At 45.1% G+C, this 22,969-nt stretch overlaps 1 protein-coding gene across 1 annotated transcript; it reads right to left on the minus strand.

Annotated features, from left to right (window-relative positions):
- Positions 1-2,759: 2,759 nt before the first annotated feature.
- LOC311134994 (leucine-rich repeat-containing protein 56-like) lies at positions 2,760-22,643 on the minus strand. Its single transcript, XM_084168793.1, has 9 exons — positions 22,372-22,643; positions 10,571-10,667; positions 10,154-10,351; positions 8,074-8,254; positions 7,621-7,878; positions 7,170-7,237; positions 4,373-4,515; positions 4,078-4,271; positions 2,760-3,906 (listed from the first exon to the last, which is right to left on the minus strand). Exons 1-9 carry the CDS (start codon positions 22,398-22,400, stop codon positions 3,386-3,388), a joined length of 1,689 nt encoding a protein of 562 aa, XP_084024919.1. The 5' UTR covers positions 22,401-22,643; the 3' UTR covers positions 2,760-3,385.
- Between the last annotated feature and the right edge of the window lie 326 nt (positions 22,644-22,969).

Below are 22,969 nucleotides of genomic sequence, written 5' to 3' on the forward strand. Positions count from 1 at the left end.
ACGATGGTCATTATGGCCAAACAGTTCTATTTTTGTTTCATCAGACCAGAGGACATTTCTCCAAAAAGTACGCTCTTTGTCCCCATGTGCAGTTGCAAACCGTAGTCTGGCTTTTTTATGGTGGTTTTGGAGCAGTGGCTTCTTCCTTGCTGAGCGGCCTTTCAGGTTATGTCGATATAGGACTCGTTTTACTGTGGATATAGATACTTTTGTACTTGTTTCCTCCAGCATCTTCACAAGGTCCTTTGCTGTTGTTCTGGGATTGATTTGTACTTTTCGCACCAAAGTACGTTAATCTTTAGGAGACAGAACGCGTCTCCTTCCTGAGCGGTAGAACGGCTGCGTGGTCCCATGGTGTTTATACTTGCATACTATTGTTTGTAGAGATGAACGTGGTACCTTCAGGCATTTGGAAATTGTTCCCAAGGATGAACCAGACTTGTGGAGGTCTACCATTTTTTTCTGAGGTCCTGGCTGATTTCTTTTGATTTTCGCATGATGTCAAGCAATGAGGCACTGAGTTTGAAGGTAGGCCTTGAAATACATCCACAGGTACACCTCCAATTGACTTAAATGATGTCAATTAGCCTATCAGAAGCTTCTAAAGCCATGACATCATTTTCTGGAATTTTCCAAGTTGTTTAAAGGCACAGTCAACTTAGTGTATGTAAACTTCTGACCCACTGGAATTGTGATACAGTGAATTATAAGTGAAATAATCTGTCTGTAAACAATTGTTGGAAAAATTACTTGTGTCATGCACAAAGTCCTAATCGACTTGCCAAACTATAGTTTGTTAACAAGAAATGTGTGGATTGGTTGAAAAACAGGTTTTAATAACTCCAACCTAAGTGTATGTAAACTTCCGACTTCAACTGTAAATGTTTGAGGAAAGGGTTTTGTTATTTATGGATGCCATTAGAATGACAATCACAGAGAAAGAGACAGGCCAACAACTCTCACAATTCCAACTAATGAATCCTGCAAAAAATATTTTTTGCCAAAGTGGAGATGCTGAAAAAATATTTTTGCTCTACAGAGGTCTATATCGGTCTGCTAATACTAGTAAAGGCCCAGTGCACTACAATTGTCATAAAAGAATGGTAAAACAAATAATAATAATAAATGTATTCTGATTTTTCAGGGGGTGCTGCAGCACCCTCAGCACCCCAACTACCCGCGGCTATGGACATCCCCCAAACAAACAAAAATCGACTCTGGGAGAACTGCAAACAAGTCCCTTATAAATATGTCAGTCAGTCAGGTGGATAGCTTCCACCAGATAATTATATTGGCAGTAACGTTGAAGGGCTCTGGTTAGTATCACTTAGCTTGCTAGAAGGATGAAGTAAGAAGCTAACGTTAAACGAAGCCTACCTCAGCAGGAGCAAAAAATATGCAACTATGTTCTCATAATAACTTTGCTTTAAAGAGAGTAGGCTACTACTGAGACAGACAGTGAGTGACGTGGTGCTCAGTGGTGAGGCGGAGGCAGGCTGCAATGCATGCAGGAGGAAGTAGAGGAGACAGAGACAGAGAGGAAGCAAGCCCAGAGACTGCAAGCAAGCAGAGATTGCAAGCAGAGAGAGGGTCAGAGGTTAGTATAGTGGTTCCCAAACTTAGGGTCAAGGCCCCACAGGTCCCCTGAGAAAATCTGTACTAATCTTATCAAACAAGTTAGGAACTTTAAAAAAAGTACACGTTTCAATATGAACATATCCACATGGCCTATCTTCCCTATTGGCCTACATTAAAATGCAATCAATGCAGTTCTAAAAATGTAATACGTTTTAGTTTTGTTGCTGATGCTACGTGTCAGTGTGAATAATTTATCAAATTTCCCCCCTTTCAAGTGTATAACATTACAATTGTATAGCTAATAGGCTACGTGTTTGTAGGACGACTGAGGTGAATGAACCTACATCATTCAAGGTGATAATGTCTGGGGTCATTTTTGCTTGTTTTTGCTGTTCTTCAAATAAGAATTTCAAGTTTTTTAATTGTATAGAAATGCAGTAAATTAGCTTCAACTTTTAAAAAAAATCCTCCCCCATCCCCTTCCGGACCGCACTAAAACTCAAACCTTGGTTACGGCCCTGCAACTGTTGTCGACATTGGAGGAGGGTGTCACACAGCTTCTCCAGTCAAAACAAACAGCACTCATCTTACTATCTACCCTTTGGAACTGATTTAGGATCACTTTTCCCCTCTCTGGTCCTGACCTTTCCATTGTAAGCTTCACAATAGCACTGACCCTTATCCAGCAGCTCAGGGCTATTTCTCGAAGCAGGAACACTGGCCAACTAATATTTGGAAAAAACTCCAGTAGTGTTAGTATTGGCCTAAAGCACTCAGACACAGCTATATTTACACACACACACTATTTCATTTAGTGATGTCTTAATTGCTTTTCCTGTTATACTCTCTCTTTGATCCGGCCCCAAGCGGAAAGTAGAACGTGGGTCTTGAATAGTTTCATGGAGACAGTCTTGACACAAGAGGGTGGGGGCAGCAGTGAGTGTTCTATGGCTCCCCCAAGTGGCATAATATTGCCACACCAACACAAAGTAGGGGAAAGTGAAGGGAAAGATGATACATTTCTTCCATTGCAGAATAATCCTTGATTGGACTCTACACGCTTTCTTTATATTTTAACAAAACTGGATAGATTCAACCTTTACAGATGTGATTTAACAACTAAGACATTTTATCTTACTAAGCTAGTCAAGATCAAATGGTTCCATTAAAGGAAAGATTAGTTGATCAAACTATGTTTTTATTTAAGGTGTGGATAAGGTAGTACTTGAGTGAATAAAAACAGTACAAAATGTAATTCAAACTGAAAAACACACTTCAGTCCCACAACAATTCAGCATTGTGAAAAAAATACTAATTCAATTTAAAGGCCATTCCAATAAATATATATTTGACCAAACTATAAACCCTTTCAAATAGAGCCGTTGTCCTCAGTAAAGCCACTGTGAACTCAGTTTCAGAGTCATTGTCAGTACTGTACTATGCTGAGCTGAGACAGCAGAGGGATGCAGGGGATTCTCTAACTGTCCATCAGAGGAAGTCAGAACATTGAGATAGGAAGTTCACACTTGGATTCCACAGCTTTTATGTTCCATTCTTCAAGCGACTGTTGGATGTAATCCAGCCCCCAGGGTCCTCTTTCCTAAACATAACATAGAGGGAGACTTGTCACTGCACTCTAAGGAAGTCTTCACATTACAAGATAGCTCAGCTCAGAAGAGAGCGGGGACCTGGAGGACAATCTCAATCTTTGCCTCTGTTCCATCTCTGCCTCAGCTCCTGTCTTGAGTGTTCCCCTCTCAGGAAACAACCCCATACAGCCCCATACATCACACACACAGTGTGTGGCTCAGTCTAAGTGAGAGTTCCCCCTGCTGGGCTGGAGTGTGAGGCACTGTGGCGTTTTCTGCAGAGCTGCTCTGGCAGTGCGAGGACGCATAATGGCCGGCCTCCCTGGTGGTCTGCCTAAGACGATTGGTTGATGCCCGTTAACAGACTGCACAGAAGCTCCGCCTGTTGGTGACCTGAGCCCTCTGACCAGTGGGCTGGAGGCTGGCCTGTGGGGCATGTGGTAAGTTGCCTTGGGCAGCGGAGGGACTTTGGGCCACACAGCCTCCTGGAGCCCCTGGTTCGCCAAGCCTGGGACTCCTGTGTTCGTCCCTGACTCTGTGTGGTCTTCAGCAGGCCTTACAGCAGCCCCAGCCCCAGCCACCCCACCACTGAGCCTCAGTCTGCGTGCTCGCAGCACTGATAGCCTTCGGCTACCAGGAGCTGATGTGGCACTTTGAGGGGGACAGGGCGACAGAGTGGGGTCAGGGGACAGGGAGAGCCGGGCCACTTCAGGGGATTTGGCTTCTCTCTGAAACACATCTGTAAATTAAACATAGTTTATTAGAGAACATTTCAGACTGCGTTGTGGTAGTGTGATCTCAACTTATTCTGTGTTCAAATCCCTGGATTTATATTTAGGTGTCTTGGTTTTATATTTCATATACTGAGTAGGTTTGACATGTTTGATGGCCTTGTTAACCAGAGACTCGCCTGGAGAGGGGGACTGGAAAGATGAGTCTGTCGGGCCAGTGTTTAACCAGTGACTCAAACCAGCACTCTCTTTATTTCCCTCCACGCCACTGAAAATGCTGAGACTTCCTTCATCATCTTCATCGTCCTCCTCTTCATCAGCATGGAGGATGGTCAGTATCGGAGGCCCATCCCTTTCCATGGCTAATAAACGTCTGGAACACAAAGCAATAGAAAACAGTGAAAAGTCAGTTCAGTAATCTCTCTGAGAGAGTAAGTGAGTGAGTGAGTAAGTGGCTGACTAGGTGGTCAGTACTTGTTATGCTGTTCCCTCCAGGCCCTGAGCTCAGAGAACACATCACTGCGATGGCGTCCTTGTTGCTCCTCAAGGTCATAGGTGTGCTCTGGAACATGGAGGGGCGGGGTGCTAGGAGAGGGCACAGGGGAGGGGGCTGCAGTCTGCATAAGGAGACAGTAAGGGAATTCGATTAAGCTGGCCCGGGCGCCCAGGTCGGCAGACTTTGCACTGGTTTAAAAGTGATTGCATTTGTTTTCTAACCGGGCTGCCTTCCGGGCATGAGCCAGGTGCCCCGTTATGGCCGGCGGCGAAGTCGGCTCAAAACAAAAGTGACGTAGTTTAGCACGTGGAGTAATCAGTAGCATTCTCTGTTTTCACATTCAAAAGGGATTGCTTTTCATGAAAATGATTATCTGCCTTCCCAATGAAAACTAGTTAGAAAATTCTAACAGATATTTTATGTTGGATGTTTATGAACGATGCATCATCCCACTGGGCAAAACCTGGTTGAATCAACGTTGTTTCCACATACTTTAACCAAAAAAGACAATATGTTGATGTTGAATCAACGTGGAAAACTGATTGGATTTGCAAAAAGTCATTTTCACCTAACCTTTAACCTAAATCCAATGACATAGTGAATTTTTATGTTGATTTTACGTTGAATTCACATTAGTTGACAAATCAACCAAATGTAAGTCAAAACTAGATGTTGAACTGACGTCTGTACCCAGTGAAATGCTGCCTTGTTGACCAAATGACTGAGATAACTGTTTGATTTCCGCAGGCCCCCCTCACCGGCTTCGCCCGATCACGTGACGGGCCATAGCCCGGGTCAACCCGGGACAGCTTAATCAAATCCCCTCAGTGAAAGCGAAAGATGGATGAGGTTCGCGATAGAAGAGGGATAGAGACGGAGGGAGTCAGAGGTAGCAAGAGACTAATAGAGAGGGATAGAGGGACAGGAATAGTAAGAGGGATGGAGAGATAGAAAAAGTATACAAGAATACAGAGGGAGAAAAAATACAGAGAAGGGAAAGAGTTTAAAGAGCGAGAATAACAGCTCAAGAGAGAGAGTGAGAGAGAAGAGTGTGACAGCAGTTTGAGAGAGAGTGACGGACGGCAGGTCTATAGAGATGACAGGATGACAAATCGCTGGGCATTGGCAGAGTGCTCCATCTGTCATGTCACCTGGGCCACAGCTGCATCCCTCCACCACCCTCCCCTCCTCTCTCTGATAATTATCTCCTTCTGTTCATCCTGACATAACATTAGAGAGACGGGGAGATGTCACGTCACCCAGCCATAATGGCCTGTCACAAGGGGGGGTAACCGCAGGTAGCCTAGCGGTTAAAGACAGCGTTGGGACAGTGTTCGAAATCTGCCGTTCTACCCTTGAGCAAGGCAGTTGACCCCAACAGCAACTTCTCCTCGGGTGACGCGGACGTCGATTAAGGCAGCCCCCCGTACCTGATTCAGAGGGGTTGGGTTAACCTGTACGGGATCGGTGTCCCGTATACGGGACGGTTGAGCTAACGTGCACTAATGTGATTAGCATGACTGTTGTAAGTAACAGCAAACTTTCCAGGACATAGACATATCTTATTTGGGCAGAAAGCTTACATTCTTGTTAATCTAACTGCACTGTCCAATTTACAGTAACTATTACAGTGAAAAAATACCATGCTATTGTTTGAGGAGAGTGGACAACAACAAAAAACTTATCACGGCAACTGGTTTGATACATTCACCTCTGAAAGGTAAATAATATACTTACATTCAGTAATCTTGCTCTGATTTGTCATCCTAAGAGAGATAAAAATGTAGCATAGTTTTGTTTGATAAAATCCATTTTTATATTAAAATGTAGGAACTGGGTTCTACAGTTTGAACCCCTGCTGTCTCTGGCTCCACACCCACCCCGCCCGGCCATCTAGATCTGTGAAAGTTAGTGTATAAGCTAATGATCCATCATGTATGACATTCCTGGGAGTGTGTAAACTTACATTTTGTATTACCATATCATTTTTGTATGTTCTCTATAGTTATGTACTTGAAAATGTATCAATTGACCAATTCGGCACATTTGGGCAGACTTGATACAAAATAGTCCAGTATTGCAATGCTTCACTGGATCAATCTGAAACTTTGCACACACACTGCTTCCATCTAGTGGCCCGAATCTAAATTGCGCCTAAACTGCAATATTATGTTGTGGCCTTTGTCTTGCATTTCAAAGATGACGGAACAAAAAAAATATTAGATATCTGACTAGTCAGTTGCACAACGGAATGCATTCAACCAAAATTTGTCTTCCGCATTTAACTTCTTAAGGATCGGACCCTTTTTTTCAATTTCACCTAAAATGACATACCCAAATCTAACTGCCTGTAGCTCAGGACCTGAAGCAAGGATATGCATATTCTTGATACCATTTGAAAGGAAACACTTTGTTTGTGGAAATGTGAAATTAATGTAGGAGAATATAACACATTAGATCTGGTAAAAGATAATACAAACAAAAAAGTATGAAAATAAAAAATAAAAAATAAATAAAAAATATGTATGCACTCACTAACTGTAAGTCGCTCTGGATAAGAGCGTCTGCTAAATGACTAAAATGTAAAATGTATACCCCCTTTCCCTTTCCCCAACACATAACTAGTCCCCTTCACTCTAGGCAACTTTCCCCTGACGCTGGAAAACTGTGTCAAATCTCTACTGTGGTCAATGTGCCAGAGAGGACTCAAGTTTGTCAAATAAGGATTCAGATTCTGCAGTTAATTCGTTTCATGCTAATGATGGGTCAACAAACCCTCATCTTCTGTCGCCTGGCTCTGAGGGCCTGGACAGGGTTCCCACAAAACAATATCTTCCCTGCACCTGGAGAGAAAAAAAAGAAAAAATAAGCTAATCAGGGATGGGATTGTCACAACATAGGAAATCAGAAAAATTGCTAAAGGTATAAGGCATATGCCTGATTTCTGGGGTCGGAAAATCAAAGATCTCTGATTTAAAAATAGATAATGAATCTTCAGACACTATCACAACATGTCCTCATGGTGGCAGTGTTGAATAATTATACAGGTGAACGGTACTTTTTCAAAATAAGTACAAAATAAATCAGAAACTGCCAATTAACACAAAAAGGATACAAAACAATAAGCCTGATTAATTATATGGACCTATTCAGTGACTTAAACTGAAGCTTTGTATGTGGAGATGGTAGGGCTTTCAGTGCCAAGGACACCAATACAGTGTCTCACCATGTGTCAGAACGCTAGCGTCTGGGTCCACAGAGGCTGGATCTGCATCAGCAGAACCGGATCTGGACCCGGGAGGGGAGAGGACTCTGGACCCAGCTGCTGATAAGGGTCGCGACCCAGAGAGGGGTCTGGAGCCGGCTGCTGAGAGGGGCCTGGCAGTGACCGGTCGGCTGGCAGGACGGGAACTGGAGAGGCTGCTAACTGGGCGCTGGCCAGAGCTGGGTCTGGAGTAGGCACACACACTGGCTGCTCTCTCCTCTATGGCCAGACAGGGAAGAGGGAAAATACAGCAGATCAAAATACAGAGTAGTAGAACTGGCCTGGTGGATCTACTGTCTTTGATGTTCAGATACACACACAGACAGACACGCACACAAACAGATGCGAGCACGTAGATGCATAAACACACACACACGTACACACGCACACATATGCACAGATGCACACACACACCCTCTGCTGTCTCTGTAGAGCTGCAGTCTTTGATAGACTCTCTGAGCAGGGCCCAGTCTTCCCCCATGGAGCTGCTGCAGCCAAGCCCCGCCTCCTCCCCGGCACAAATGTCGTCTAGGTAACGCAGCTGTGGGACCAGCTCCCTCACCGACGACCGGTAGCAGTACACTTCCTCCTCCTCCTGGGAAAAGGAGAAGACAGCATCCACAAAAGGAAGGGGGAGTGTGGGGTGGGGGGTGTACATGAAAGGAAGAGAGCCCAGCCCAGCACTTACACACCTCATTCAACGAATGAGCAGATGAGAAGTTGTATTAGGCTAGGTTTGGTAAAACCCCTGGAGTACTGTGATAAATTATGATAGGTGATACAGTAATAGGACTGCATAAAAGGTTTCAAGGTTGTACCTTTGGTTGTGATTTTAATGGTTGATAAAGGTAAGTCCAACCTTTCAAAGTGATCCTTTCAATGCCAAATACACACCACTTAACACCAGTATATCATACCATAACATAGAGCTTTAAGGCACAATGAATGTGTGACTTCTGTTCAAAGGAGGAGACAGAGAACATGGTTCTGAGTGGGCCAATAACAGAGTACTAATAAAGGCAATTATCTGCACTTTGTACTGTGCTTTGATCCTTCATAAGCACTGAGAGACAGCTGCTGCTACTGCTGAGAGATCAAACCCACAGAGAGAGGGAAAGAGATGGGGGAAGAGGAGGTTAGAGAAGGGGAGAGAGAGTGTCTAGAAAAAAAGCTAAACCCAAGGACCCCTCTCTCAGTGCTTGGACCAGGCCTAATGCATATTCAGATCAGCCTTCCCTCCCTCACTGCCCCAGTTTCCTAAGTCCTGCTGCTAGCTGGGTAGGTGAAAATAAACACATTCACTCTGTCCCAAAAACCCTACAATCATATGGGCAGGAAGCACCGTCCATTCATAACACTTCAACACTTCATTGTGTCATTGTGCAATAGTAAAATCAACCACTTTAATGTGGACTCATTCCCATCACTCAAAACACCTATGCTAAAACTTTCCAACAGAGAAAAGAGAGTATATTCTCCACCCTGCCCAGTTGAGCAATGTTTATACTACCCATCACCACAGCTTGTACCATCCCTACTTACACAAGCAAAACAAAGTTATGCCTAAATGAAATACAGTGTAGTATAAGAAAACCCAGGTGCATAGGCTCCCTAGGCCTTGCCTTTGTCAAATGAGAGCAGCCTGTTTTGGTGTTTGTTTTGCTTTGAACACCACATCCCTGTTCCTTGCTCTCCAGTCCCACTCCATTCTGCTTGATACAGACAGGGACAGAGCCCCTTAAAGCTCAGAAACACTGGTAGGATTGTCAAACATTTGCCTGCCGACAGTACTTAGCACCTCTGAACAGAATGTCGGCAATCTCTTTTGTGTTCACACAAAAAAGACCTCGAAAGTTGTCAGCAACTCAGCCTTGTTAAAACACTACACACCAGAAGGTGGCAGTAGCGTTGTGTGGCAATGCATATCCGTGCGTATTGCATATGATCTAGATTACAAGCTATCTACACTATTGTTGCTATTTTGTAGAAAGCCCTTGATGATACTAGTCAGATGGCCACAGCTAGATAACTACCTAGCAAAATGACGAATAAACAATTAAATTCATAATCCCATACTGCCAGTGCCAGCCCATAGCCAAATGTTTAGCTAGCTAGCTAACGTTAGCATATTCACTAGCTAGCACAACATAGCTAGCTAGCTAACGTTAGCATATTCACTAGCTAGCACAACATAGCTAGCTAGCTAAGGACACTGCACTAACTCAGCAGCTAACACAGGCTTCTGTTTTATGGAAACTATCTAATCCATTGTGATTTAATGATAATGTCAATACTAGCTACAGTGGTTAGCTAGCATGGCGGAAGTATTTAGTGTTGTGTGCATTGCGTCTGTGCCCCCCCCCCCCCCCCCCCCCCCACACACACACATCTTGAGTATCTATGAGGATTCAGTAATGTATACAATAATATACATGATTGTGGAATTGTGGTGAGGGTTAGGGTATGAAGGTACAGTAGGAGTGTGTATAGGTACCTGTGTGGCATTGGGGTGGGGGCACATACAGACGGGGTTTCCCTCCAGGGTGAGTGTGCGGAGCTGGGAGCAGAGGCCCAGGTACTGCACCTGCACCAGGTCATTCACATCATTCCCTTCCAGGTCCAACAGCTGTAGATTCTCCAGCATGCTCACCTGACTCAGGTCCGACACACTGTTGTAGGCCACATACAGCTCCTAGCGTAGGGAGAGGACATACCAACACAGGCTCATGTTTAGTGTAGCTCAACATTTATTTGCACATAGTCAAATGCATAAAACTTCAACTTTTGTTGAATAGTGAGAATTTCACAGGTGAACAAGGTGGGTAGACGCCAGGTGGATTAGGCAGGTGGAACAGGTCTATTCTCTAGTTCATGATGGTACACTGCAAAAGTTTTCCAGTACCAACTCTACCTTGAGAGAGGAGAAGGAGGGAATCCCATCCAGGTCTGCCAGGTTGCAGCGAGACATCCACAGCACCTGTAGGTGGGACAGCGTGGTTCCCAGGTCCCTGGGAGACATAGACAGCCATGATCCAGAGGCAAGGGTGGAATTGTATCAACAGAACATCAGGTGTGGGAGGGGGGGGGGGGGGGGGGGGGGGTTGGAGGCTACCAGCTGAGCTTTGTTCAAAGGATTATCTAACAAATACTTTAGCGGCCGCGACATATGGTTTATGAAATTATAAAATGTGACCCGCAAATCCAGGATAGAAAGAAATTAAATTGCCCCCGTAACGAGTCCTAACATTTGAGCGGTTTATGCTAGAGACAAGCATTTTTCTACATTGTAAAGGTACAACGTGTCGGTTTTTCTTTATGGTACACTACATGGCCGAAAGTATGTGGACACGTGCTCGTCGAACATCTCATTCCAAAATCATGGCCATTAATATGAAGTTGGTCTTGTTGGAAAGGTGGCGTCCTATGACAGTGCCACATTGAAAGTCACTGAGCTCTTCAGTACGGGCCATTCTACTGCCAATGTTTGTCTATGGAGATTGCATGGCTGTGTGCTCGATTTTATACACCTGTCAGCAATGGGTGTGGCTGAAATAGCCAAATCCACATACTCTTCGCCATGTAGTGTACCAAGAGCCTGTGGTACAGCGAAGCCTAATCAGATTTGCCCACACACATGGTTCTCACAGGTGAAGTGCAAAGGAAAGTTACAGATAGAAAAATGAAGGAGGATTTTATATTAATTGAAATGGGTTCAGGTGTTGTGATAGCCACAACTGTAGAAGTTGTCAGTTCCGAGAAACCATGTATCACAACACCGGGACCAATCACAATAGGAATACAAAACCAAAACATGATGTGATCGGTAAATGAGTTGCCAAAATCTGACCAAACACCATGTTTTGTTTAGTATTCCCATTGTGATTGTTCCGAGCCTGAACCCATAGGAGGCCATTTTCAAATAATATAAAAGCCTCCTTCATTTTTCCATCTGTAACCCGACAATGAAGGCCGAAACACATTTTTACTTTTAACAATAACGAAGCAATTTAATCAAATTCCACTTTCCTCCAAGTGTTGTTGAATTCCTCTTCAATCTCACAGGTGAGGTGAAATGATACAATGTATCGACTTTGCTCGTGATGTGCACCACTGAATTAATGGTAGGCTTACTAACAATGACATACATAGAATTTTGCCATTCAATGTATTATCTGGGTGAATATTTTTCTAGGCGCACTTGTGTACCAAATCAATACTCCAGGTAGCACAGCATAAATATTTAGGAGCATATGTGACCAAAATGATCGCATTTTAGACAATTTTTTACTAAAGGTTAGTGGTCCATTATTAATGATAATAACATAGCAACAGTTGTAAGACAAAGTATTGGTCAGAAAATTTGGAATTCATGGTGAGGAAAAACAATCACAGATCTGAAAGGATCCTACTGCCCCTTTTCCCAAAGCATGTCCACACTTGACCCCTCCATCCGCCACTGTCCCAGCCCTCTCTCCCCCGCACTCCTTTCCCGCTCTACCCAGCCTCTGTTATCAGTCCCCCTGGACCTCCACTCAGCACACTCCTCACAGTCCCCCCCAACCTTAGCACACTCCCTACTTTCTCCCCTGACTTCTCACAACGCCAGCAGCGCCAGTATCCAGTTGTCCCTGACCACCACCCTCCCTCCCCAACCCTCTCTCCTCCTCAGCCCCCGCAGCCCAGAGCAGGAAATGCTATCAGGGGCTGTTCACGTCCGTCCGGCCCTTAGCTGCTCATCACAGGGTGGGTCACACAGTTCTCTATCTCCCCACTGCTCCTCTCCTCTCTTATCCCTCGTTCATGTACAGCTCTCTATCTTACATTTTACATTTTAGTCATTTAGCAGACGCTCTTATCCAGAGCGACTTACAGTTAGTGAGTGCATACATCTTCCCTCTCCTCTCTTATCCTTCACTCCCTACAGGACTCTCAGGGCGTGTCACACAGATATATTTCTTCCCTCTGCTCCTACCTTTCCTCTTGCGTTCTCTGCTTCCTCTATAACACTCTTAGGGAGGGAGGTTAAGACAGCTCTATATCTCCCCTGCTGTCCTTTGTTCTCCCTCTCCTCTGCTTCAGCTCTCTGCCACCTGTGCTGCTGTCAGGAACACTACTGAGCCATATAACTCATGCAAACAGCCATGTATTGTGACTAAACCGCGTGTGGGGGGGGGGGGGGGGGGGGGGGGGGGTCACATTGCATTCCTTCCATAATCCATCCAATATCTCAGCAATGACACAGCTGTGATCGCAATCAGAACTTATGGGATGAACCTACAGCCAGCCTGAACTCCTCTCACTTCCTCTAATGAGGAAAAGTACAAACTGATGACTGAAAACAGAGACACCTGCTCCCCAGATGCACCCTGGCTTCATCTTCATCCTCCAATGACATGCTTTGTCCAGCAGCACCTTGTCAGTCTTGCCTGGTTCCCCGATCTGTGTGCTTTGTGCCATTATACATACGAATGAAAGAGGTTCTGGCTAAAGCAAAAACTGATCTGGCAACCAGGCTGCAGTCTGTCTGTCTGCAGTGCGATTTACAGGCGGGGTGCATCCTCTCCACAGACAGAGGACCTCAGTCAGATTTGCTGCTCCCCCTCGCCCTAGTGTTACAGCTCCCGACGGCCTGCCTAAGTGGAAATTAAGACACTGCACCTGTACTCTATCATACTATCCAGGTCTGTGCCCAAACAGTTTGAGCTTCTACTTCTAAAAATCCACCTTTCCAGAAATAAGTCTCTCACTGTTGCCGCTTGCTACAGACCCCCCTCAGCCCCCAGCTGTGCCCTGGACACCATATGTGAATTGATTGCCCCCCATTTATCCTCAGAGTTTGTACTGCTTGGTGACCTAAATTGGGATATGCTTAATACCCCAGCCATCCTACAATCCAAGCTAGATGCCCTCAACCTCACGCAAATTATCAACGAACCTACCAGGTACAACCCTAAATCCGTAAACATGGGTACCCTCATAGATATCATCCTGACTAACATACCCTCTAAATACACCTCAGCTGTCTTCAACCAGGATCTCAGCGATCACTGCCTTATTGCCTGCGTCCGTAACGGGTCCGCGGTCAAACGACCACCCCTCATCACTGTCAAACGCTCCCTAAAACACTTTAGCGAGGAGGCCTTCCTAATTGACCTGGCCCAGGTATCCTGGATGGATATAGATCTCATTCCGTCAGTAGAGGATGCCTGGTTGTTCCTTAAAAGTAATTTCCTCTCAATCTTAAATAAACATGCCCCATTCAAAAAATACAGAACTAAGAACCGATATAGCCCCTGGTTCTCCTCAGACTTGACTGCCCTTGACCAGCACAAAAACATCCTGTGGCGTACAGCATTAGCATCAAATAGCCCCCGCGATATGCAACTTTTCAGGGAAGTTAGGAACCAATATACACAAGCAGTCAGGAAAGCAAAGGCTAACTTTTTCAAACAGAAATTTGCATCCTGTAGCACTAACTCCAAAAAGTTTTGGGACACTGTAAAGTCCATGGAGAATAAGAGCACTTCCTCCCAGCTGCCCACTGCACTGAGGCTAGGAAACACTATCACCACCGATAAATCTACAATAATCGAGAATTTCAACAAGCATTTTGCTACAGCTGGCCATGCTTTCCATCTGGCTACCACTAACCCGGCCACCAACTCTGCACCCTCTGCTGCAACTTGCCCATGCCCCCCCCGCTTCTCCTTCACACAAATTCAGACAGCTGATGTTTTGAAAGCGCTGCAAAATCTGGACCCCTACAAATCAGCTGGGCTAGACAATCTGGACCCTTTCTTTCTAAAACTAGCCGCTGAAATTGTCGCTACCCCTATTACTAGTCTGTTTAACCTCTCTTTCATAACGTCTGAGATCCCCAGAGATTGGAAAGCTGCCGCGGTCATCCCCCTCTTCAAAGGGGGTGACACTCTAGATCCAAACTGCTACAGACCTATATCCATCCTGCCCTGCCTTTCGAAAGTATTCGAAAGCCAAGTTAACAAACAGATCATCGACCATTTCGAATACCACCGTACCTTCTCCGCTATGCAATCCGGTTTCCGAGCTGGTCACGGGTGCACTTCAGCCACGCTCAAGGTCCTAAACGATATTATAACCGCGATTGATAATAGACAGTACTGTGCAGCCGTCTTCATCGACCTGGCCAAGGCTTTCGACTCTGTCAACCACCGCATTCTTATTGGCAGACTAAATAGCCTTGGTTTCTCAAATGACTGCCTCGCCTGGTTCACCAACTACTTCTCAGATAGAGTTCAGTGTGTCAAATCGGAGGGCCTGTTGTCTGGACCTATGGCAGTCTCTATGGGGGTGCCACAGGGTTCAATTCTTGGGCCGACACTTTTCTCCGTGTATATCAATGATGTCGCTCTTGCTGCTGGTGACTCTCAGATCCACCTCTACGCAGACGACACCATTTTGTATACATCTGGCCCTTCATTGGACACTGTGTTAACAAACCTCCAAACGAGCTTCAATGCCATACAACAATCCTTCAGTAGCCTCCAACTGCTCTTAAACACTAGTAAAACTAAATGCATGCTTTTCAATCGAACGCTGCTGGCACCCGCCCACCCGACTAGAATCACCACTCTCGACGGGTCTGACCTAGAGTATGTGGACAACTACAAATACCTAGGTGTCTGGTTAGACTGTAAACTCAACTTCCAGACTCACATAAAGAATCTCCAATCCAAAGTTAAATCTAGAATCGGCTTCCTATTTCGCAATAAAGCCTCCTTCACTCATGCTGCCAAACATGCCCTCGTAAAACTGACTATCCTACCGATCCTTGACTTCGGCGATGTAATTTACAAAATAGCCTCCAACACTCTACTCAGCAAATTGGATGTAGTCTATCACAGTGCCATCCGTTTTGTCTCCAAAGCCCCATACACTACCCACCACTGTGACCTGTACGCTCTTGTTGGCTGGTCCTCACTACATGTTCGTCGTCAAACCCACTGGCTCCAGGCCATCTATAAATCACTGCTAGGCAAATCCCCGCCTTATCTTAGCTCATTGGTCACCATAGCAGCACCCACCCGTAGTCTGCGCTCCAGCAGGTATATCTCACTGGTCATTCCCAAAGCCAACACCTCCTTTGGCCGCCATTCCTTCCAGTTCTCTGCTGCCAATGACTGGAACGAATTGCAAAAATCTCTGAAGCTGGAGACTCTTATCTCCCTCAATAACTTTAAGCATCAGTTGTCAGAGCACCTTACCGATCACTGCACCTGTACACAGCCCATCCGAAATTAGCCCACCCAACTACCTCATCCCTATATTGTTATTTATTTTGCTCTTTTGCACCCCAGTATCTCTATTTGCACATAATCTCTTGCACATCTAGCATTCCAGTGTTAATACTATTGTAATTATTCTGCACTATAGCCTATTTATTGCCTTACCTCCATAACTTGCTACATTTGCACACACTGTATATATATTTTCTGTTGTATTTCTGACTTTGTGTTTTTTTTTTACCCCTTATGTAACTCTGTTGTTTTTATTGCACTACTTTGCTTTATCTTGGCCAGGTCGCAGTTGTAAATGAGAACCTGTTCTCAACTGGCTTACCTGGTTAAATAAAGGTGAAATAAAAAAAAATAAAAATAAAAAATACTGTGTGATGTTCCCATCCCATACCCAACCAACAGGACTCCGGGGTCTCTGTCTTCAAAGCACAGGTCTTAACCACATCCCTGTCCTCCAGAGCCTCCTGCTCCTGGGTGTTTCCTGATGCAGACAGCCAGACCAGGGTGAAGCGTGACAGGGATCCCCATGGGGTGACACTAGCTCTGGTTCCAATTACGGCTCTCTTTGTGGGATGCTTGGATTGTTCCATCTGAGCCACTGGCTTAATCCCATTCTTTAACTTTTAATGTTGGTTGAGTTGGAGACGCTTGCTGCTACAGTCTAGCCCCGCCCTCAACTTCCGAACTTGTCTCTGTGCTGCTGTGCTGTTTGTTGCTACTTGGCTATCTGCCAAACTTTTCGGTTTATCCATTTACCAACATCTTAGTTTTTTCCTCGCTCAACTTTTTAACCCCAGACGCTTTATCTAGACATGGTTCTGCAGGACCTCCACCAGCCGAAAAAGCTAAGTAGTAACATTAACACTATGCCATCCAATTGCAGTCGCTGTACTCATAATATACAGGATAACTATCGCCTTATGGTGAGGATAGCCATGTTGCATGTACAGCTTCAGATGCAATCGTTAGGCACGGGCAATTTAAGTGTGGGAAAGGATGAAACAGCGTCTGTGCCACCAGTAAATACAGATAGTAGTATAAATCCCCCTGCACATTCCCCGCAGCCGGAACATTTTCTCAAGGCTTCTGCAAAGAAACGCTGTCGGCATGCTCAACCGGTGTGGCTCATTCAGCCGACAGAAACTTTCAACCGGTTCTCCCCATTAAGCAACGAGTCGGAGTCAGAGGCCGAGCCTTCTCAGGTCTCTCCTCCACCCGTTACGGGGTCTGAGCCGCCGAAGCCTCCCACCATTAGCTCTGACAAATTGAAAACCCTAGTCGTTGGGCTCCCGAATGGCGCAGCGGTCTAAGGCACTGCATCTCAGTGCTTGAGGCGTCACTACAGACCCCCTGGTTTGATTCCAGGCTGTGATTGGGAGTGATTGGGAGTCCCATAGGGCGGTGCACAATTGGCCCAGCGTCGTCCGGGTTTGGCCGGTGTAGGCCGTCATTGTAAATAAGAATTTGTTCTTAATTGACTTGCCTAGTTAAATAAAGATACAAAAAGAAAAAGAAAATTGCTGACTCCATTAACCGCAATATTAGACTTAAAAATAATCATCCAGCGATCATACACTGTTTACCAGGGGGCAGGGCTACCGACGTAAAGGCTAATCTGAAGATGGTGCTGGCTAAGGCTAAAACTGGCGAGCGTAGAGAGTATAGGGATATTGTTATCCACGTCGGCACCAACGATGTTAGGATGAAACAGTCAGAGGTCACCAAGCGCAACATAGCTTCAGTGTGTAAATTAGCTTGAAAGATGTGTCGGCATCGAGTAATTGTCTCTGGCCCCCTCCCAGTTAGGGGGAGTGATGAGCTCTATAGCAGAGTCTCACAACTCAATCGTTGGTTGAAAACGGTTTTCTGCCCCTCCCAAAATATACTTTTTAGATAATTGGCCTTCTTTCTGGGACTCACCCACAAACAGGACCAAGCCTGGCCTGCTGAGGAGTGACAGACTCCATCCTAGCTAGAGGGGTGCTCTCATCTTATCTATCAACATAGACAGGGCTCTAACTCCTCTAGCTCCACAATGAGATAGGATGCAGGCCAGGCAGCAGGCTGTTAGCCAGCCTGCCAGCTTAGTGGAGTCTGCCACTACACAGTCAGTGTAGTCAGCTCAGCTATCCCCTTTGAGACCGTGTCTGTGCCTCGATCTATGTTGAGCAAAACTAAACATGGCGGTGTTCGCCTTAGCAATCTCACTGGAATAAAGACCTCCTCCATTCCTTTCATTATTAAAAGAGATTGTGATATCTCACATCTCAAAATAGGGCTACTTAATGTTAGATCCCTCACTTCCAAGGCAGTCATAGTCAATTAACTAATCACTGATCATAATCTTGATGTGATTGGCCTGACTGAAACATGGCTCAAGCCTGATTAATTTACTGTGTTAAATGAGGCCTCTCCCCCTGGTTACACTAGTCACCATATCCCCCGCGCATCCCGCAAAGGCGGAGGTGTTGCTAACATTTCCGACACCAAAATTCAATTTCCCAAAAAAGTTAATAATAATACTGCGTTTTCGTCTTTCAAGCTTCTAGTCATGAAATCTATGCAGCCTACTCAATCACTTTTTAAAGCTACTGTTTACAGGCCTCCTGGCCCGTATAGTGTTCCTCACTGAGTTCCCTGAATTCCTATCGGACATTGTAGTCATGGCAGATAATATTCTAAAAGTCCATAGACCCACTCCAAAAGGCTTTCGGAGCCATCATCGACTCAGTGGGTTTTGTCCAACATGTCTCTGGACCTACTCAATGCCACAGTCATACCCTGGATCTAGTTTTATCCCGTGGAATAAATATTGTGGATCTAAATGTTTTTCCTCATAATCCTGGACTATCGGACCACCATCTTATTACGTTTGCAATCGTAACAAATAATCTGCTCAGACCCCAACCAAGGATCATTAAAAGTCGTGCTATAAATTCTCAGACAACCCAAAGATTCCTAGATGCCCTTCCACTCCCTCCACCTATCCAAGTACGTCGGAGTACAAAAATCGGTTAACCACCTAACTGAGGATCTAAATTTAACCTTGCGTAATACCTTAGATGCAGTCGCACCCCTAAAAACAAAAAACATTTGTCACAAGAAATTTGCTCCCTGGTATACAGAAAATACCCGAGCCCTGAAGCAAGCTTCCAGAAAATTGGAACGGAAACGGCGCTCCACCAAACTGGAAGTCTTCCGACTAGCTTGGAAAGACAATACCGTGCAATATCGAAGAGCCCTCACTGCTGCTCGATCATCCTATTTTTTCAACCTAATTGAGGAGAATAAGAATAATCCCACATTTATTTTTGATACTGTCGCAAGAGAGGATGGCTTTCACTTCAGCACTGATGAATTCATGAACATCTTCGATGAAAAAAATCATGATCATTAGAAAGCAAATTACTGACTAATCTTTGAACCTGTGTATTTCTCCAAAGCTCAATGTCCTGATTCTGCACAGAACTGCCAGGACCTAGGATCAATGGAGACACTCAATTTTTTAAATCCTGTATCTCTTGACACATTCATGAAAATAGTCATGGCCTCTAAACCCTCTAGCTGCATACTAGACCCTATTCCAACTAAACTACTGAAAGAGCTACTTTCTGTGCTTGGCCCTCCTATGTTGAACATAATAAATGGCTCCCTATCCACCGGATGTGTACCAAACTCACTAAGAGTGGCAGTAATAAAGCCTCTCTTGAAAAAGCCAAACCTAAAAAACTATCGGCCTATATAGAATCTCCCATTCCTCAAAAAAATTAAAAATTAAAAAGCTGTTGCGCAGCAACTCACTGCCTTCCTGAAGACAAATAATGTTTACGAAATGCTTCAGTCTGGTTTTAGACCCCATCATAGCACTGAGACTGCACTCATGAAGGTGGTAAAGTACCTTTTAATGGCGTCAGACCAAGGCTCTGCATCTGTCCTCGTGCTCCTAGACCTTAGTGCTGCTTTTGACACCATCGATCACCACATTCTTTTGGAGAGATTAGAAACCCTAAATGGTCTACACTGACAAGTTCTTGCCTGGTTTAGATCTTATCTGTTGGAAAGATATCAGTTTGTCTCTGTGGATGGTTTGTCCTCTGACAAATCAATTGTACGTTTCGGCGTTCCTCAAGGTTCTGTTTTAGGACCACTATTGTCTTCACTATATATTCTACCTCTTGGTGATGTCATTCGGAAACACAATGTAAACTTTCACTGCTATGCGGACGACACACAGCTGTATATTTCGATGAAACATGGTGAAGCCCCAAAATTGCCTACCCTGGAAGCCTGTGTTTCAGACATAAGGAAGTGGATAGCGGCAAATGTTTTACTTTTAAACTCGGACAAAACAGAGATGATAATTCTAGGTCCCAAGAAACAAAGAGATCTGCTGTTGGATCTGACAATTAATCTTGATGGTTGTACAGTCTCAAATAAAACTGTGAAGGACCTCGGCGTTACTCTGGACCCTGATCTCTCTTTTGACAAACATATCAAGAATATTTAAAGGACAGCTTTTTTCCATCTTCGTAACATTGCAAAAATCAGAAACTTTTTGTCCAAAAATGATGCAGAGAAGCTAATCCATGCTTTTGTCACTTCTAGATTAGACTACTGCATTGCTCTACTCTCCGGCTAACCGGATAAAGCACTAAATAAACTTCAGTTAGTGCTAAACATGGTTACTAGAATCTTAACTAGAACCCCAAAATTTGATCATATTACTCCAGTGCTAGCCTCTCTACACTGGCTTCCTGTTAAGGCTAGGGCTGATTTCAAGGTTATACTGCTAACCTACAAAGCATTACATAGGCTTGCTCCTACCTCGCTCTCCGATTTGGTCCTGCCGTACATATCTACACATACGCTACGGTCACAAGACGCAGGCCTCCTTATTGTCCCTAGAATTTCTAAGCAAACAGCTGGAGGCAGGGCTTTCTCCTATAGAGCTCAGTTTTTATGGAATGGTCTGCCTATCCATGTGAGAGACGCAGACTCAGTCTTGACCTTTAAGTCTTTACTGAAGACTAATCTCTTCAGTAGGTCCTATGATTCAGTGTAGTCTGGCCCAGGGGTGCGAAGGTGAACGGCAAGGCACTAGAGCGACAAATCGCCCTTGCTGTCTCTGCCTGACCGGCTCCCCTCTCTCCACTGGGATTCTCTGCCTCTGACCCTATTACAGGGGGCTGAGTCACTGGCTTACTAGTACTCTTCCATGCCGTCCCTAGGAGGGGTGCATCACTTGAGTGGGTTGAGTCACAGACGTGATCTTCCTGTCCGGTTTTGCGCTCCCTTGGGCTTGTGCGGTGGAGGAGATCTTCATGGGTTATACTCAGCCTTGTCTCAGGGTAGTAAGTTGGTGGTCAGTTGATATCCCTCTAGTGGTATGGGGACTGTGCCTTTGCAAAGTGGGTGTGGTTATATCCTGTCTGGTTGGCCCTGTCCGGGGGTATCGTCGGACGGGGCCACAGTGTCCTCCGACCCACCCCTGTCTCAGCCTCCAGTATCTATGCTGCAATAGTCTATGTGCCGGGGGCTAGGGTCAGTCTGTTATATCTGGTGTAATTATCCTGTATTATCTGGTGTCCTGTGTGAATTTAAGTATGCTCCCTCTAATTCTCTCTCCCTCTTTCCCTCCCCTCCCAGAGGACCTGAGCCCTAGGATCATGCCTCAGGACTACCTGGCCTGATGACTCCTGGCTGTCCCCAGTCCACCTGGTCATGCTGCTGCTCCAGTTCCAACTGTTCTGCCTGTGGCTATGGAACCCTGACCTGTTCACCATACATGCTACCTTGTCCCGGACCTGCTGTTTTCGACTCTCTCTCTCTACCGCACCTGCTGTCTCGACTTCTGAATGCTTGGCTATGAAAAGCCAACTGACATTTACTCCTGAGGTACTGACCTGTTGCAGCCTCTACAACCACTGTGATTATTATTTGACCCTGCTGGTCATCTATGAACGTTTGAACATCTTGAAGAACAATCTGGCCTTAATGGCCATTGACTCCTATAATCCAAGCTCCTCAGAGCCTGGTTCCTCTCTAGGTTTCTTCCTAGGTTCCTGCCTTCCTAGGTTCCTAGCCACCGTGCTTCTACATCTGCTATGCTTGCTGTTTGGGGTTTTAGGCTGGGTTTCTGTATAGCACTTTGTGACATCTGCTGATGTAAAAAGGGCTTTATAAATACATTTGATTGATTGATGGGAAATCCACACACAGTGTGTCTCCTGCATTGTCCCCTATCATAGAGACTGAGCATCTACATGGCTACCTGCCTTTTTACTGTTAGGTACTGATAGTAGTACTATTTGTAGTACTCAGAATGCAGAAAGTGCTTTGTTTTACCTAGTCAAAGGGAAGTAAAAAACTACAACACATAACTATAATTGACATAGAAAGACAGAGACAGAGCACTATAGTGGGACTTTCCACTTACCTCACTGACATTATAATACTGTTGTTCATTTTCAGCTGCACCAGCTTGGGCAAGTAGGCACCTGCAAGATGATAAGATAAAGAGAGAGAAAGCCGTTCCTCACACGTCACAGAGGGCCGATGACTTGATTTGATTGAGTCTTAAACAGATGGCCGGCTCCCTCCCAGCCATGCCTCAACAGGCCTATAAACTCCATTCATTAGCAGAGAGATTGAGAGCGAGACGGACTCTGCTGCTAGTGCACTAGCCAGACCCGCGTGATTCACCCCTGTGCAGACAAACTTCAGTCATGCCCGCACACGTTGTGCAACTGATGTTTTCCTAAGGACATAGGTGAGCATGATGGTGCAGTTCTTTCTGGCCTTATCTTTTAAACCAGTGAGAAGACAGAGGGGGGGAGTTGTGCTCAGTGAAAGAGCTTTGGTACAGTACAAACCTGAGGGTGAATTTGGCATATTCTGTTTTGTGTGTCACACAGCTACAGTATGTTTTTTGTCTGGTCTTTATCTATGTCTGATGAGAAACCATGTCTGTATAAATTGTGATTGTCTTCATTTATCTATACTAGAAGTCATTACATTACCCTGTACATTTCCAC

This window comes from Coregonus lavaretus (assembly GCF_964263955.1).
Source record: "Coregonus lavaretus genome assembly, chromosome: 9".
Classification (NCBI taxonomy): domain Eukaryota; kingdom Metazoa; phylum Chordata; class Actinopteri; order Salmoniformes; family Salmonidae; genus Coregonus; species Coregonus lavaretus.